At 39.8% G+C, this 16,785-nt stretch overlaps 1 protein-coding gene across 13 annotated transcripts in view; it reads left to right on the top strand.

Annotated features, from left to right (window-relative positions):
* LPCAT (lysophosphatidylcholine acyltransferase) overlaps positions 1–16,785 on the top strand; it is a 164,927-nt gene that overhangs the window by 144,192 nt on the left and 3,950 nt on the right. For all 13 annotated transcript variants that reach the window (XM_065433372.2, XM_065433366.2, XM_065433369.2 and 10 more), the window contains 2 exons: positions 2,152–2,244; positions 10,517–10,655. In XM_065433372.2, coding sequence (XP_065289444.1) covers positions 2,152–2,244; positions 10,517–10,655 — 232 coding nt within the window. The remainder of the gene's footprint in view (positions 1–2,151; positions 2,245–10,516; positions 10,656–16,785) is intronic.

Genomic DNA, 16,785 nt, shown 5'->3' with positions numbered 1-16,785 from the left:
AAAGTTTTTGCCATTGTTCAGAATTGTTTATCACAGCTTCAAACTGTTAAGCGTAAAAGCAAAATCTCCAGAATTATTGGTAGATAGGAGAAGCAATTGTGCTCATTAGCCATATTAGAATTTTGGTGCCAGTGCTGATACTGCCTTGGTTTATTCGCTTAAAACTGCACTAAAGACTTTTAATGCATAAAATCACCAAAGCAAAACATTGCTTTATGACAATATGAGCTAGCAAAGTTTTGGAAAGCAGCTGTTTTCCTTGTTCACAGTCTCTATGCATTCATCATCAATAAGGAGTTTTGCTCTGATTCCTTTGTTATGTCTGAAACATGCAGTAACCATTTAAAGTAAGTCATTTTTTGGGGGGATCATAATAATAACCCTGCATTTAGTACCAACACATTATCGTGAGTCTGCTTTCCAACTTTAGATAAAAGTACTGCTGGTGTACATAATTATTAAAGGCAAGGTACAATAAACTGATGGACCAGATGTTTTGTGTAACATGTTCTTGAACTGATCACATGAAGTCAACAGAAAACGAAACCATGGAAAAGCATAGGAAAAGTATTTTTTTCATTGAAATGTTAAAATATTCAAATATGAGTGATAAATATGTGATAAGCTTCATATTCTTAGTAAGTGAAAGGCCAGTTGTACATTGTTTAAACCTAGCTGTAGAATTGTTAGCTAGCACCACTCACAACCATGGTGGCAAATGTTTAACATCTTTCAACCCCAGGCATCATGTAGTACATGATCTTAGAAGCAGGAAACTGTCCAATAAACACTTGTGGGCTATCTAAAAGGATCAAGGCTATGAGAGTCAAGACCCTCTCACATTGACATAAGTCACAAAAAGTTGCTTCTTAAACTTCTTGAATGAATCGGCTACTGCCAACACTCCTGCTTGGAATGCCATGATCCAGCACAAGTCATGAGTCTCAGTATAAACCGGCTAAGCAAGTATTTGTATAATGGGGGGGGGAAAAATCATCCACATGTATTGAGAGTGTTTATTTGTGCCAGCTTCTCATGGTTTTAAGAGCACAGTGCTCCTATCTACATCAATACACTTGTAAGCTAAAAGAACAATTTAGGATATCAGTGTACTAGGTCTATTTCATATTCCAATACATGAATACAGGCTACCAGTGTTGCCAGTGTATCAAGTCTATTGCCTATTGTCTATTGTTTTGTAATCCTCTAAGATGAAACCAATAAAATTTCTCTATTAGAATTTTTACTAGGGAAAGCTTTCATTAATTTGACATGCAAGTCACTGCAAATGTAAGGTGATTGCTTGCTGTGGGTGCGGAATTTTATGTTTCACATTCTTTGTTTGGGTCGTTCATGGTAGGTGTTTTAGAACTCATGGCCCACCATAACCTGAAATATTACAGCAGTAATAACTGCTCAGCTCACTGTAATTTCTGGTACGTGCAGTGAAGAAAGTAATACGATAAAAGAAATTTGTGCTATTAGCCATGAAATTTCTCTTCCAACAGAGAAACATTTTTCGAGTGCTCCTCGTGATACTGGTAATTGGAGAGTCCCATGAGAGTGACAGTACCAGAGTCAAATACTTGTTTTCATTCAGCATCACATTTGCACTAGAAGTGAGGAGTTACAAGTTTTGCTGTGCACTTTGCTGTTAGAATGTTTCTCATTGATGCCTGTCATCAATTTTGTGGAAAATTAACACTCTCATTTTACATACTGTTTCGAGTCATTCTCATGACTGCAAGTTACTTGAAAACTACTGGAAAAATTATTCACAATCTCAAATAGTGGCAGTTTGATTCAAGGACAAAATTTAATAGCAAGATATGCGATTCTATTTGATTCATTATCCAAAAATTTATACTTTTTGCATACTCCTGCTTTTGCAACCTTTTTTTTTGTTTGCTATGCAAGATCGTAGTGCATGTGAAAAAAATTAATTGAAATAGGTGAAGTTGGTGTGTGAGACTCAGTGAGTTACTGAAAAAAGCCATATTAACTAAAGCTCTCATCAAAAGAAGGAAGCAGTAATTTGTGAGCATTATTTCTTGTCTGCTGTTAACAATTTGTCTGCGTCTAGATGAATAATTTTGCTTTGCAGTATTTAAACTCTTCAGAGTTAAAAAGCTATCACTTGGGCATTTTCAGGATCAAACCAGGAAAGTGGACTTGCGTGCTGTCCTGGCTGCTTTCTGGTTGGTTCACAAGTCTGAAAGGCATCAGACCGAAAAAGCTTTTAAGGTTGGTGTCTTACACGGTAGTTCATTGTAGTTCAGTTGACATGTCCCTGTGTGTACTAAATATCAACTAGTTGTGCATTTGATGGCAATAGGATAGTCATGCAGACTAAGGTGTAGGGGCACCCCTGGTCTTCATAAAATATGATTATAAGACTCTTTTCTCTAGTGTTGTGTTCCTCGAGGTTCATGGAGGGAAAATTGGGTGCTTTGTTGACCCTTTTCGCAGAGCATTTTGTTCTAGAGAAATGAGATGGCACTTTCGGTGGTGCGCCGCACGTCGCCACAGTGACAGCGCACAAAGACGAAACCATTACTTCTTCCACACCTTGCTTCTGTGCAATCAGCGGTCAGAAATGCAACTGAGTTTTCGCTAACACACCATGCTCCAATCATGCCGGATTGAAACATGTGGATTGAAGACAAGTGCAGTAGTTGGCTGCAAAAATAGTGACTGGCATATTAAGGAATGGAATGAATCTGTGTAGCCAAGTTAGCAGACCATTGCTGCAACTATGTGTACGTGTTGCCGGCACTTTGAGATGTACAACTTTCTTCGAGGATACAGAAATTTGGTCATCCGCCAAAGAAAAAAAAAACCTCCCTCGAATTTAGGTCCAACAAAAAAAGTGAGGACATCGTTCACAAAATTAAAACAGCATTTATTTAATATGAACATGCCGAGCTCTCTCTGCGTTATCATTGCTGCTAGCCTCGTCATTATAGCCCAGACCACACACACGCTTGTCCGCATGCCCATGCATGTGCAGACAGTGCGTCACGGCTCGCACGCATTGAAATGCGGTGTGATCTCTGTGAACAGCTCCTCTCTTTTACTGTGTGCTTAATTTCCGCAGCAAGCTTATGCTTGCTGCGGTAAAGCTAGGGAAACGATGGAGCATGTTTTATTAGAATGTGAAGATATCTGCCCAGCGGTCGCTTTAAACACCACTGGCCTCCTTGAAGCCCTTGGGTTCAGTGAGAGCAGGGGGAAGTAAGCATGTCCGCAATAGAGATTAGTAAGAGGCGATTGGAAGGTTGGTAGAAGAAAAGTAGGGAAACGACATAAAACGGAGATGTACAAAGACAAAGTTGACAATAGGGCGTCGGGAGATGTGGTTGTGGGAATTCATCGTGGGGCTTTTTTTCTTTTTCTTTTTTAATCTAGGTAGGACATTAGGCAGTATAATAGCAAGTGCTTGGTGGTGCAAGCCACCACCCCATTCCATAGGGGACACGCATAACATCCATCCATCCTTTATCATTTGCAATTACAAACTGGCATGTTTTTTAACATCTTTGAATCTAAGCCGACCCTAGAGTTTGGTATATGATTATTTGAAAAACACTATCGGCCTAGATTCAAATAGGTACGCCCACTGAATCGCCAATGTGCCAAGAATAAGTGAATTGGCACACACTTGAATATATGTGCACCATTACATACAGTAAATGATGGACTACACTGATAGCACATGAATGGTCGAAGCTGAATGATTCGTAACAGTCCACAAGAGTAAGAGAGTTACTAGCGATAATAGAGCTTTGCTACAAGGTATTACCATGTACAAAATGGCTGTGTTTCAGGCCTTGCACGCAGCGAGAACAAATCTATCGGAACTGAGCAGACTCACGAGCGATTAGGCAGAAATAATCAGATAGTGACCACACCAAGAAAATTTACTGAGTCAAAAATGTGACAAGCCGCTACTTCAATATATTTGCCAAATAAAGAATGAAGAGCAAAATACACTAATCCTGATTGAATTCATGAGCAGAAAGTTTGGATACCTTAAATACATATTTAGCCTCGCTTTTAAAACAAGCACCATATACACTGCTTGTGCCATTTGGCCATAGCTTAATCAGCTTCCAAAGCGGTTTTGCATGTTCTCTGAAGCTGTGGCCAATGCTTCGTGTCGTCCACCCAGTCACTGTCTACAATATCTCTCGAAACAGAGACTTGCTAAGCCGCACTGGTGTCATATACACCCATTGTAAACACGGAGGCAACGGAGGCAGTTGAGGCAAGCAATGGATGCGTCACCACGTGATGAAACATGGCAGCACCCATGAGATCACTGTGAAAAGGGTCAATACTGTAAAATGCTTAGAAAAGGGAAAGAGCTCTGCCCTTTATCTATATATTGGGATCATATTTTGGGAGGGGGGTTGGGGTATTGACAATTATGTTGATTGATCAATTCTGGGATGTAGTTCTTATTAAACTTGCAACCATATGATATGAACAAGATTGAAGAAGGAAGAAAGAACATTATTAATTTTCAAGCTACTCATGTATGTATATGCTTTAAGTGCTGTTTACATGTATGAACAATTCCTTTTTTTTTGTATATGTTTATAGCTAATCAAAGGTATGTTGATTAAGAAAGTGCTCTCTTGATGCTGAAGCTTCCATTGCAACACATAATTGTTTAATAAAGCAACTTTATGTTGTGGTAGGTAGGTGTGTCATAGTGTAGATAGTGCATATTGTAATCCTTGTGGTTGGTGGCTCATTTTCAGCATAGTGTGCATTAGGGTGACCACCTTCCTACTAGTGAAATGCAGGACACGCTGGCTGGGGGGGTTGATTAACAGAGCATGATGAAAAATTAACTACAATAATTTATTTTTTAGCTTTAGGTGAGAAATTTTCTCTTGCAATATTTTGTCATTTCTGAAACAGGGAAATAGAGTAACTGATATAAGTTGAAGTTCAAATACATATCTGTGTAAACAAAACTATTTTATTCATCACTGTAATATGCTCCGACAAAAAACAAAGTTATTAATATCGCCATAAAAATTTGGCAACTCAAAAAATAGTCACTCACAAAACAGCTGTGGCTTAGTTTCCACACATTAATCTTAAGAGCCTGGGAATCACTTGACGCCGCTTGTTTTACTTTGTAAGTCATATTTCTTGTCAGACCGAAACGCCTCTAAGATGGCTTGATCTGATCATACAAACTGGCAGAACTCCTCATAGTTTGCCTTTACCATTACAGTCAAATCTCGTTAATTCGAACACGCTTAATTCGAACTTCCGGTTTATTCGAACTGGCACCATGGTCCCATCAAAGTTATGTGTATTCCAATGGGTGAAAACTAACGCCCAATAATTCGAACACGCAAGCATTTATGATGGTTAATTTGAACAAACGAGACCCCTCAACGCCACGTGCGGGGAAAAAAAAAAGAAAATACCGTGGTGGAAATTTAACTCTCTCTCAAATGCCAAGGTCACTGTTTCCGTGTTGCACCGTAACGTCCCAGCCACACTAGCGGCAAAATGTGCTCCGCAGGAGTGTAGAAGACCACTAAGAGTCGCTTCTACACTGACGTATGCACTGGAAACTGGTATCATGTGGACCTGTCTGACCGCTCTATTCGTACTCACGTCTGGTTTACACTGTCATCTGCTAACTTCAGCTCTCACTCGCGCTTGTTTTGGTTGGCTTGGTTGGTCTCGTTCGCGCTTGTTTTTTTCCAATAATGCATCTAAACCGAGACGTCCCGATGGAAAGGTTGTTGGAGACAGTGCGCTATATAGTCGAACCCGGGTATATCAAACCCTGATATAACAAATTATTGTGTATAACAAACAGCTGTAAAATCCCCCTGAAGATTTTTGTATCAAACTTTTAATTTTATCTATCGAATTATTGATATATAAAACTATTTAGCAATAGCCTTCGAGCTCGATATATCCGGGTTCCACTGTATCCGATTCTGTATAACACAGACTCTGAATACAAAGATGCAAAGGTGACACCCAGTATCTCATTCCCCTTGTCTTTGGATGTGGCAACACCACAATGGAAGGGATCACACCAACATGATTATGATCAGCGGCAACGACTTTGTCATCTTGATAAGACATGACTCCTGTTAAGAATGCAGGACAAAGAAGGTAAATAAAGCACCAATCTGACAGCAGACAAAGGAAAAACCGTGAGCATGCAGAGGGAAGCAGCAGTGGAGGCCCGGTCCTGGCCTCCGCAATCCTACTGCTTCGGTGGCAGTAGGTGGCAGTAAGGTCCCAGAATAAAACTACACGGTAGCGACATACTTTTATGCTGCCGCCGCGGCTGCTGTGAGGAGCATGTGAGGACACGGGAGGGTTCTGCGTCTCCCAATTGGTTGAGTGCCGTCACGTGGTATTTTTTGCACCCTTTTCTCTACTTTTTTTCCATGTCTTGGTGCACTCACCACCATGACAGTTGGCCATCGAGTTTCTGTGGCGAGGCTTTCGCAAGGGATTTTGGATGTTTTGGCTAAGTGTTGTGGCTAACTGCATCATGGAAGAACTCAGTTTTTGTTTTGTTGTGTATTAAGGATTGATTTTAAGAGTACTGGAGGTGCAAACGTGTACGAATGGAGCTTTTTCTTTGTTGACGGGGTATGGAACTCGGGCATGGTTGAGCTTGTGCACGGCTGTTATTCTCGGTGCTCACTCAGATTTGTTTTCCCGATTGCGCTATCGTCAACAGTTGTACGAAGTTATGGAGTGCGTAGGCTGTGTTCTGTCATATATCGTGCTAGAAACATAATGTGTTATTGTTGTAGTACTGAGAGTGCGTAGCTTTGTCAGTCCATGCTTTTGTTAGGTGCTGCAAATATATATTGTGAGGACATGCTGTTCACTACCAGTGCAAATGATTTTGACTGTTGTGAATAGGCTTTCTGTGCTTCGCCGTCTCGGCAGGATAAATGTATGGTGCACGAGCTTGTTGGCTCATATCGACTTGGAACTGCACAAAGGGGGAAAGTGCACATTGATGGAAATCATTTCTATGTGTAACTTTTGTCCTTACATACGCTTTGTTCACAAATGAAGTACAGGTTCCACTGTGATATTTGCGCTTGAGAGCCAACGGCACCAGTTTGTCGTAAAAGCGTAGGACCAGTTTCACTGCATAAAGAGATACCAGCATCATGACAAAACAAGATGAATAGCGGAGATGCTCCGAGTTGGTCATGCACGTTTCTACATGATGCTCGCGTTATTCAAGTGAATACATCATGCGCTTTGCGTTCGGTTGTCATGGTACTAAGATTTTGAAATTATGAAACTGTACAAGCTGGACACACGCCAGTTGATTGGGTGCATGCAAGTACACATGTATGCAGCGTGAGCAGCTCAAACACATCCGAGTTGTTGAATCGGCAGCTACATAGTGCTGCGCACACGCTAGCGCATCGCCTTTGGCGTGCATCGGCGAAACCTTCATCAAAGCCCCTTCATGCTGGGCAAGTGTCTTTAGAAAGTCAAATAAAGAATCTGATCAATGCAATTGAAATAACTCGTGAAGTGGGTTGATCTGTGCAAGCCATGATAGTGTTTTTGCCTACGAGTACAATGCGTGGCCATGAACGACATGACACTCAAAGCTCTGGCATGTATATAAACATTTTTTTGTGCTAGTACTTGACACTAAAAGGAATTTGTCCTGCAATCTAGCCTTAAAAGCCTTCTTCTAACTGGAAGCAGACAGCCAACCTGAAGCGAGCATTGGCCGTTGTAGTCAGTTTCATGGTCCTCGCTCGCTGTGTGCTTGTGCACCGCAATATGTTATGACTCGCACCGTTCATGCATCGTGTTATGGTGCACGAATACTTCAAAAACAAGCCCTTCTTTTAGTTCGAATAAATCTTTGGGACACTTCGAGTTTGAATTATCGAAATTTGATTGTATTTCGACCTTGATCAGGTCCATGCTGTATCACCTTTGTTCACTGCTCCAACTTCCCGTCATGAGTGAAAAAAGTTGGTCCGCAAAAGCATTAGTCATTGGAATGCTCAGCACAACTGACAGCGCTACAGTCAGATTTGGAAAAGCAGCGCTTTTGAGCAATGAACTCGAGGAGGGTATGTTGGGAGGCTAGTTGGTAAGACATTATTTTGTGAACTTAAACTGCACTAGGGACGAGACATTGAAGTAGAAGTGGAGCAAGCTGCTCCATTTGTTTCTTAAAATTTTTTATTTTTATTTTGCTGTGACTAGCTGCCTGATTGCTGTCTGCAGACAGCACAATTCATCATACAGCTCGTCCATCTTCATGGTCGATGTCAGCTGAAATGCTGCAACAACTTTTGCAAAGTCACTGAACGTTAGTCTGCGCTGCAAGTCCAAGCACTGTAGTTGCTTTGCTGCCACTGCCAATCGGTGGTAAGACACGATGGCGCATGCATGTTCAACCGGGGGGCCCACATTGGAGGGAACAGTGGAATGGTGCGCGCAGCTGATACCAGAAGCATTCATCGCCACCGTGAACCGCATAGCTAGCTGACTTTTTCGGAAGCTTGGATTGCTTGCAGCTAACAGATTCTCAAACAGGGTGGCTAGATGCAGCTGAACTCAAGGCACTGCGAACAATAATAATAAAGTATGAAATGCGAGACATTTTTGAACATTTTCGTTTCTCTTGCGGGATGCAGGGCAATAGCCTTCAATGCAGGACAGTCCCACAAGTTGCGGGACATGTGTGCATTGTATAGTAATGGGCATTGGCAGTTATTAATATTGTATGTATTTGCATTCATAAAGACTGGCATGCAGACGTTTACTACTGATCTAAGGATCTTTCATATCTTCAGTGAATTTTTCAGCCTTACCATATATAAAATCTAATTTTAGAAATTAGTGGCATTTTATGCAGAATTTCAGCCAGAACTGACTAGGCTTTTCCATTATTATAGCAATGCATGAGTATTTTAATACTTGCACATGAAATGAAACCAGATCACTTTACAGGGAGGTATGACGCTTTAGGTGAAAATGTTGTTAGCTTTCATGGCATAAAACTAAATTGAGGCATACTATCATGTTGAAATGAAAAGTACACTCAAGAAGACAACTAGAAGGTGTATTTCTACTTTTACTTTTTGAGTATGTGCTACATTAATGCATGGTACAAAATTTTTGCAGATTAGACCTTAGGAAGTTTAATAAATGTCTAGGTTTATTTTGGATGACGAGTAAAATACTTTAGAATCAACTGTAACAAATAAACTAGCATAAAAGGCTGGCTTGCTGTTGAGCAACTCATCAGTATGCTCTCTTCACTAAGCCACAATTTTGAAGTTTCAGTTATTACGATAATGATAATTTTGCATTGGGTCAAAGTAGTGTTCTGCTGGTAATCAGTAGCTAATTATTTGTTTAGAAGATTTAGATGCATATAACAGCATTCATTTCTTTCCTTTTTTTTTTACTATACTTTCAAGTGACAGTTGTCATACACAGCAAGTTGCTTTGTCCCAATCAATGTTCAAAGTATTAAGTCTGGTGGCATGAACATTAACACATGCATTGCAGTTTCGCAAGCTTGGTTAACAACATCCATTTGAGTCCTGCGCAACTGCACCTAATAATTATTATGTTATTGCTTGTCCACACAGCAAGGTGTGTTTCAGTGTGTTAAAGTGCCAACCTAATACACATACAAGCTAAGCATTAGCTAAGCTAATGCAAGCTAAGCATTAAGATAAAATTTATTTGAATGCATTAATGTGAAATTGTCTCTTGGTATATTAATGCCAGCATGAATCCTCTGCCCCTGACATCTTGACTATCTCGCTCAAGCCAGGCACCTGAATTCTGTGGGGGAAGTGAAGCCAATCCTCTGGCATTCCCAGGTGGTCTCTGTCCTGCTGCTTCTTGGTGTATATGTTGTTACATTGCAAAAGTCACATGTAAAGTTTTATTTACAATATCTACAAGAGAGACAACAATGCATAAACAAGATGGCTGTTGAGAGCAATTCCATCTCTACACATCAAATCATCTTCTGACTGGCGCCACTCTTGGTTGCGCCGTAACATTATTATAAGTCTTTTCTGCAGATACACTGCCAGGCTCATGGTTGTCAGATTGCAGGAGTACGCTGCCATGTCTGAATGAAGTGTGCTTTTGAGGGTCATAACCTATGATGTTATTGTAGTGACACATTCATTGCAAGCTTTTTATGCATGTTATAAGTCTATCAGCTTGATGAAACATTCATTTTGGTACTTAAGTAAAAAGTGCTTTTGGAGGCTAAAAATAAAGTTTAGGGGCCCTTATAGTGGATTCCAAAAAAAGGCAGACAAAGGAGAAAAACAGATAAAGTGCTGTCTGTTGCTCTTCCTTGTCCACATTTTATTTGATGGATTCCTCACAGTTTAACATGTGCTAATTGCTGCAACAACTTAAGCTACATTGCTCAGTGTAATTATTTATTAATTGGTAGGTTTATGTTGGTGATGTCCTTGTGCCATTTCATCTACAGGCATTTTGTGAGGGTAGCAGTGGAATACGTTTGGAGGACTTTGCACAACTTATCTGGATTCTTCTTGCACTCCCAAAGTCTGCAGCCATGTCAATGTTTCAGAAGATTGACACTGCTGCCCTGGGGCAAATTAACTTTGGTGAGTGCTCCACATTTTATTGTGGCGAACTTGTATAGATACTTATTATGTGAGACATGTATAGCTAGCAATGTTCTTGCCTTGCGGTGTCTTATTTAGTTATTTGAGATAGCCACAAAATAAGTTTCCTGAATATGAGCTTTTAATTTTCCCCATATGCCTGTAACTTGGAATAAAGTTTATTATTTTGTGATCTTTGCTCATAAAATTGAATTTTGGTTTACGAAGTTAGTTGTGTGAATAACAGTAGCTCTAAAGAGGTGCTGATTCAGCATCGACATGAGTGCTGTCATTGTTGATTGATGCACACACACACACACACACACACACACACACAAAAAAAAGAAAATGTGAAGTATTATTAAGTACAAAGTTATAACTTTTCATTGGGCTACTAGTCCATTGTTTCTACTCTTTGGAATTAGTTGACACAGTTGGTCTGGCAACATTTTTCATGTCCAGCCCTGAGGCGAAAATGTTGGTTTATGCAGCCTAAGAAAAATTCAGTTAGAATCTATGTGATTATGAATTGATGCTACTATGACTATCACTCTAATAAGCATGTCAGTCCAGTAAATGTATGTCTAATGCTAGACCCATTCACAGCAGTTGTCCCAGCATCAGATAGAGGAAGCATTGAAGTCTTTGACAATTTTTGGGCACTGTCAATCAAAATCAATCAGTCAATCAAATTTCCATGAAATCACGCACACACAAAAATGCAATTGATACATGCAAGTGAATTAGAACTGGTAGGCATCTGTGTGCAGTCTAGACCTACCATTTACTACAGTACATCAAAATTTTAGTATTGCACAAATATAGGTGTACAGATATCGCAGCTAACGTGTACCAAGTTTAGGGCAGTCTTTTACGGAAACAAGAACCACATAAGAAAATCGCCTGTATTTGTTATGTTGTCCAGGTGGTCAAGCCGGCAAAAAAAATAAAACAAGGTAGTTCTGTTTGGGTCCAACATGCTTTGATTTGTTCTTGTTCAGTTTTAATTAGGGGAATAAAACTTACCGGTTCACGAACCAAGTCAACACAGTAGACTGGATCTTTGGCGTATACCATGCTGTTCAACTGCAGGCACGACAGTTGTTTGAACATACCAGTTCTGAAGTTTTATTTCAAACTTCAGATCTTTGCAGGTATTCTTCTGCAGGGTTAATTAACTGATGCACCATCAGTGAGTGACAAGATGAAGTTTTGCTTTTTGTGAATCACTGCCTGTTAACATCTAAAAAGTTCTTAATCAGCTGAAAAAAGGTGTTGATTGGAAATGTTTTATTTTACTTTGCCTACTATGCCTTAATAAACCTAGTTCTTTATTATGTTATTGTGCTGTCAAAGAAAGTGGCACTTTAGAGTTTTGTTGCCCGTAGGGGACGCAAAAGTCAGCAGACCCCCATGCTTTATGCCATTAACAGGAAGCTTTAGCTCGGGCCCAGTTCTGACGCAGTCTATTCAAATACATGTAGCACGCAAAAATGTTTTTCTGAGATAACCCCTGGACCAATTTTAATGAAATTTGTCGCATTTGAGAGAGAAAGTTAAATTCTAGTGACTGTTGGAAGCGGAATTTCGATTTGGGGCCTAAATTTTGTTAAAAAGATTTCCAAAATTTCAAAGTATGAAAGAAATAGAAGCACGAAGTTTACAAATTAATAGCTCTGCATCAAGAACAGATAGCATGGTTCTGTAAATGGCACCCATTAAATCACTGAAAGCGGACAACTTCGATAGGTCATTTTATATCTTACATGAATTGGTTACGTTGTGTACAGGGTTCTGCAAAAGCTGTATTTTCGTATTACTAAATTTTTTGAGATTCATGTGTAAGATACCAATTTTGTCCACTTTAGATGGATTATTAGATGCAATTGACAGAATTGTGATATTTTTCATAGCCGAGTTAGAGTTGTAAACATGATAGTTTCGTGTTCTGAAAATTTTTGATTTTTGCCAATTTTTAGTAAAAAATTGACGGCATAAATAAAAAATTTGAAGCCAACAGTCACTAGATTTTAAGCTTTTCTTTTAAATCCAACAAACCTCGTCAAATTTGGTGCAGTCGTTGCCGAGAAAAACGAATTCTCCTTTTACATGTATTTAGATAGGAGCACCCGAGCTAAAGCTTCCTCTTAACTGTGTCTTGATTCTAGAACACAGGACATATGGGGTGTTTTGCAGCTGTTATCATTGTAGAGTTGTGGTGCACACAGCCTCTCAACAACTTGTCTGTGTGTACAAGTTTTTATTGGGAACATTATGAATCTTGACCTCACTTGCATGTGGGAGACGGAGCTTGTTGCTTTTTGTGGTTTTAAGCATAGAAATTTATTACTATGTGGCTACAGCATACACATGCTTGCTCAGCCTTTGACTTGAAATGCTCAGGTTAATATATTTCAAATTGAGTACATAAGTATATACATATGACTAAGATGAAAAACATTAGGTGATGATGTTCAGTGTACAGAGCAGTGTGTTTGTGTATGTTTGTCTTAATATATTTAATGTGATGCTTCGTAAGTGCATGATGAAATTTTAAGCATTAATTTTGCAAACTCGAAAACAATGTAGAAGTTCTGAATGAATTATTGTGCTTTTTATTGCACGAATGTAAACATGAGTTTAGTGACAGGCACTGCAGGCAACTCTTTCAAGCAACTTCATGGTGACTAATATGACAGCTTAAAGGACAAAACAATCAGAAAAATAACACCAACTCTAGTAAATGCACAGGGATGACTAGCAGTTTAATACTGAAAAAATATTCTGCAAATTATTTTAACAAACAGTTATGCACCTCATTGCTTATACAAGACAATTTGCAATAAGTAATGAAAAAGATCTTGTACGAAATCAGTAGGGCAAAGCTGATGCTTACTAGCAAAAACTTTCAATAACATAAAGAATGCCACCACTGCAAGTTTTTCTTTTAGTGTGTTTAGGGCAATGTTAGGATATGTTCAAATGCCAGCAACACAAGTAGCTGTTGCTCAGTCTATACTAGATTTGGTCACTGGGTATGTGCCAGTAGGTGTGCGCCACTCCTCAATGAATGTCTTTGATTCCAACTTGGGCAACTAGTTATGTGCCACTGGGAATGTGCTGCTTTACAATGATGAAAAAGATCTCTTAGGTTTGTTTCCCCATGGCTCACTGGAATTGAACCTACGTCATAAGGGTTCCTCAAACACAGCAACTTGACGCTTTAGCAGACTATGCCACAAATGAACGTCTTTCACCCCAACATTTTAGCAAGCTGTGCTATGAATAAACTGGGTATGTGCCGCTCTTCAATGAACCTCTTGCCAACTTGGGTACATTGAGTATGTGCCACTAGGTATGTGGCAAGCAAGGGAATAATTCTGTTCGAAGGCACTGGCGCACCATGCTTCTTGTCTCACAGGCCACGCATAGACCTCTTGGCAGCACCACTAGGTGGCACCTCGTGTCCAGAAAGAAACGTGAGAGAGGAGTCCAGTTGCCGCATGACATGTTTCAAAGTGTTCGCATGCACCAGTGCGCCATGTATTTTGGAGGCCATGCGAAGGCTTCATGGCGGCGGCGCTAAATGATGTTGAGTATTCTTAGGGAAGCGCAAAAGAGGATTCCCACTTCAGTACAAGCCTCATAGATAACTCATTTCAAAGGTGGCAATACATTGTTTCGCTATATTGATCCAATGCTAAACGCATTACTGTTGACAGTCATTCTGAGATGGGTTCTGCTGCATTTTTTTTCTTCGATTATTTGTTGCCGGATTTCTTGTGAAATGTCTGCTGTGCTGGAGCAGAACAAAATGAGTGTAGGTACCATATTGTCTTGAATAAAAGTGTATCTCAAAGCCTAATCCTCATCCCCTTGCTTTCCTTCATAACGTGAAGGACTGATATATGAATTGTTTTTAAACATTGGCTGTAGATGTTTACATGGATGTTGTAGCAAGGTCTTAAAGAAACAGCATCACAAGCAGACTAGCTGAGTAGCTAGATGGATTTCTTGCTGAAGGTGGTCGGTAATACACCTGTCACCCATTCTTTTTTTTTATTGGTAAAACAGGTCAATGTCGAACATTCGCTATTTTTCTTTACATTCGCAATAACTTTCAAGTGTTTATTTGTAGCTCTTCTCTACAAAGATTAATATTATTGCCGGAACACCTGTGGTGGTCAGCCGCATGCTCCCTCGGGACACCAGTGCGTATCTTTTTGAGACAGTGATGTTCACTCGCGACAGCACTAAAATGGTTGCAAGAATTGTCATGAACCACTTCACTGGTGGCTTGCCACATTCCTTCTCCTACCGCATGTCTTCTGCTCTGCATGTCTCCTGTCATGCATACTTCAACTCAGATGGGCAGTGGTACATATTGGTTCCACTTTTCAGGGCAACTTCAGTGCATTGTAGCAGTGAAATATAACAAATATGACTGAATTTTCTTGTGGAAATATGTTTCTGGGCCTTATTTGAACATTGTTTAATTCATATTTCTCAATAGGACAGAATGGATGCACCAACTGCTTGCTTTCTTTTCCTTTTCTGCTAGGTTCTTTATTTCTTTCAGTTTTTTTTTTCAAGCCACCACAACAATAAAATAAGTCTATATTCAGCTAGATTTCTTGTACAAGAGTAAAAGTTGAGAAAAAGGGCAAGGCCATTTTTCTTCAGTGAATATACTTATTAAAAATACTCCATATGTGTACTCCATGGAGCTGTCTGCTTTTCTGATTTTGGTGGCATTAGGAACGTCAATTTGCCATATCCACTTCTACCAATCATAAATAATGTGTTTATTAGCCTCACGAACACATCACAATGCTATAGTGTGAGAAATACATAGCATGCTTTGAGGCTTTCGAAAAGCATCTGTTCTTAGATAACTTTTGTGATAATGGGCAGTCCTGACAGGAAATACTGGTACAAAGGGTGTTCAGTAAACTCAATGAAAACATGCGAAAAAGCATTGACATGCTGCTTTTATTGCGAACTTGTGTACACAGGCTGCTTTAGATTATTTTATAAGCTGCCACAAGTAAGTAGAAGCAGGTAACAAGGATACGTATGACCTGCTTGATGAAAATGGACTAGATGTATAGTGGGACACATATAACTCCTGCTTTCTTCTTTTATACTAGATGTTTCTCAGCTTTCAGCTTTGACATTTCACGAGCAATACCTGATCAGTAACATTTGATATTTTCACTTGTGTCCATTAAAGGGTCAAGGGCTTGCTTGTTAGTGCAGTGAAGCATTTTTTTATACCTGGCATTTGAGTTACCCGAGTTAATGAATGAATAGTAAGGTTGCAACACAAACACCAGTCCACTTTTGAAAAGCATTTCCATGAACCCTTCTGAGCTCATGACTGCAAGCACCTCAGCCTAGTTGCCCATAGTTGGCAGATACATATAATCTTTTCTGACTTGTGCATACAACCTGTCTAGTAAGGTGTAACACACTGCTAGGAAGGCTGCATACTGGCTGTGGAAGGGAAGCTGTTTCTTTTTTTAGCCCAAATGCATTTCTTGACTCTGCATCACCCAATACTGTGCTTAATTATTTCATATTGAATCATACAGTAGCCATTATCTTCTTTAGTTCAATTTGGGTTCAGTTCTAGCCAGAATAATAGTTCAGGCACAGTTTTTGGTTCTTGTTCGGGTTCAGTTTCACACTCTGGTGTTCTTCTTATTAGCTGATTAGCAGTGATTAATCTTCAGATTAATAATGCTAAGGCACTGCATCAAAATTAGATCTTAGAGTACACTTGAATATAACAGTTTAGTTGTTTATGGTATATATTCGTGTAATGTCCCACTGAAGATGCACACACACACACACACACACACACACACACACACACACACACACACGCACACGCGCACACACGCACACGCGCACGCGCGCACGCACGCACGCACGCACGCACACACACACACACTAAAATGAATGTAAAGAGTAAAAACTCCTATATGTGGATAAAGGCAAGAGGCTTGCCCCCATTGAAACTGCAAGCAACATGGCATGCATTGCCTGTGGGGCAGTGGCTGGGCCACTCTCGAGGACAGTGCACTGGAAGGTGTGAGTGGTTTGATATTTGAAGACACCTTCATTT

Source organism: Dermacentor albipictus, chromosome 1 (assembly GCF_038994185.2).
Source record: "Dermacentor albipictus isolate Rhodes 1998 colony chromosome 1, USDA_Dalb.pri_finalv2, whole genome shotgun sequence".
In the NCBI taxonomy this organism is placed as follows: domain Eukaryota; kingdom Metazoa; phylum Arthropoda; class Arachnida; order Ixodida; family Ixodidae; genus Dermacentor; species Dermacentor albipictus.
Note: the sequence above shows the minus strand (reverse complement) of the source record. Positions and strands in the feature narration are given on the sequence as shown.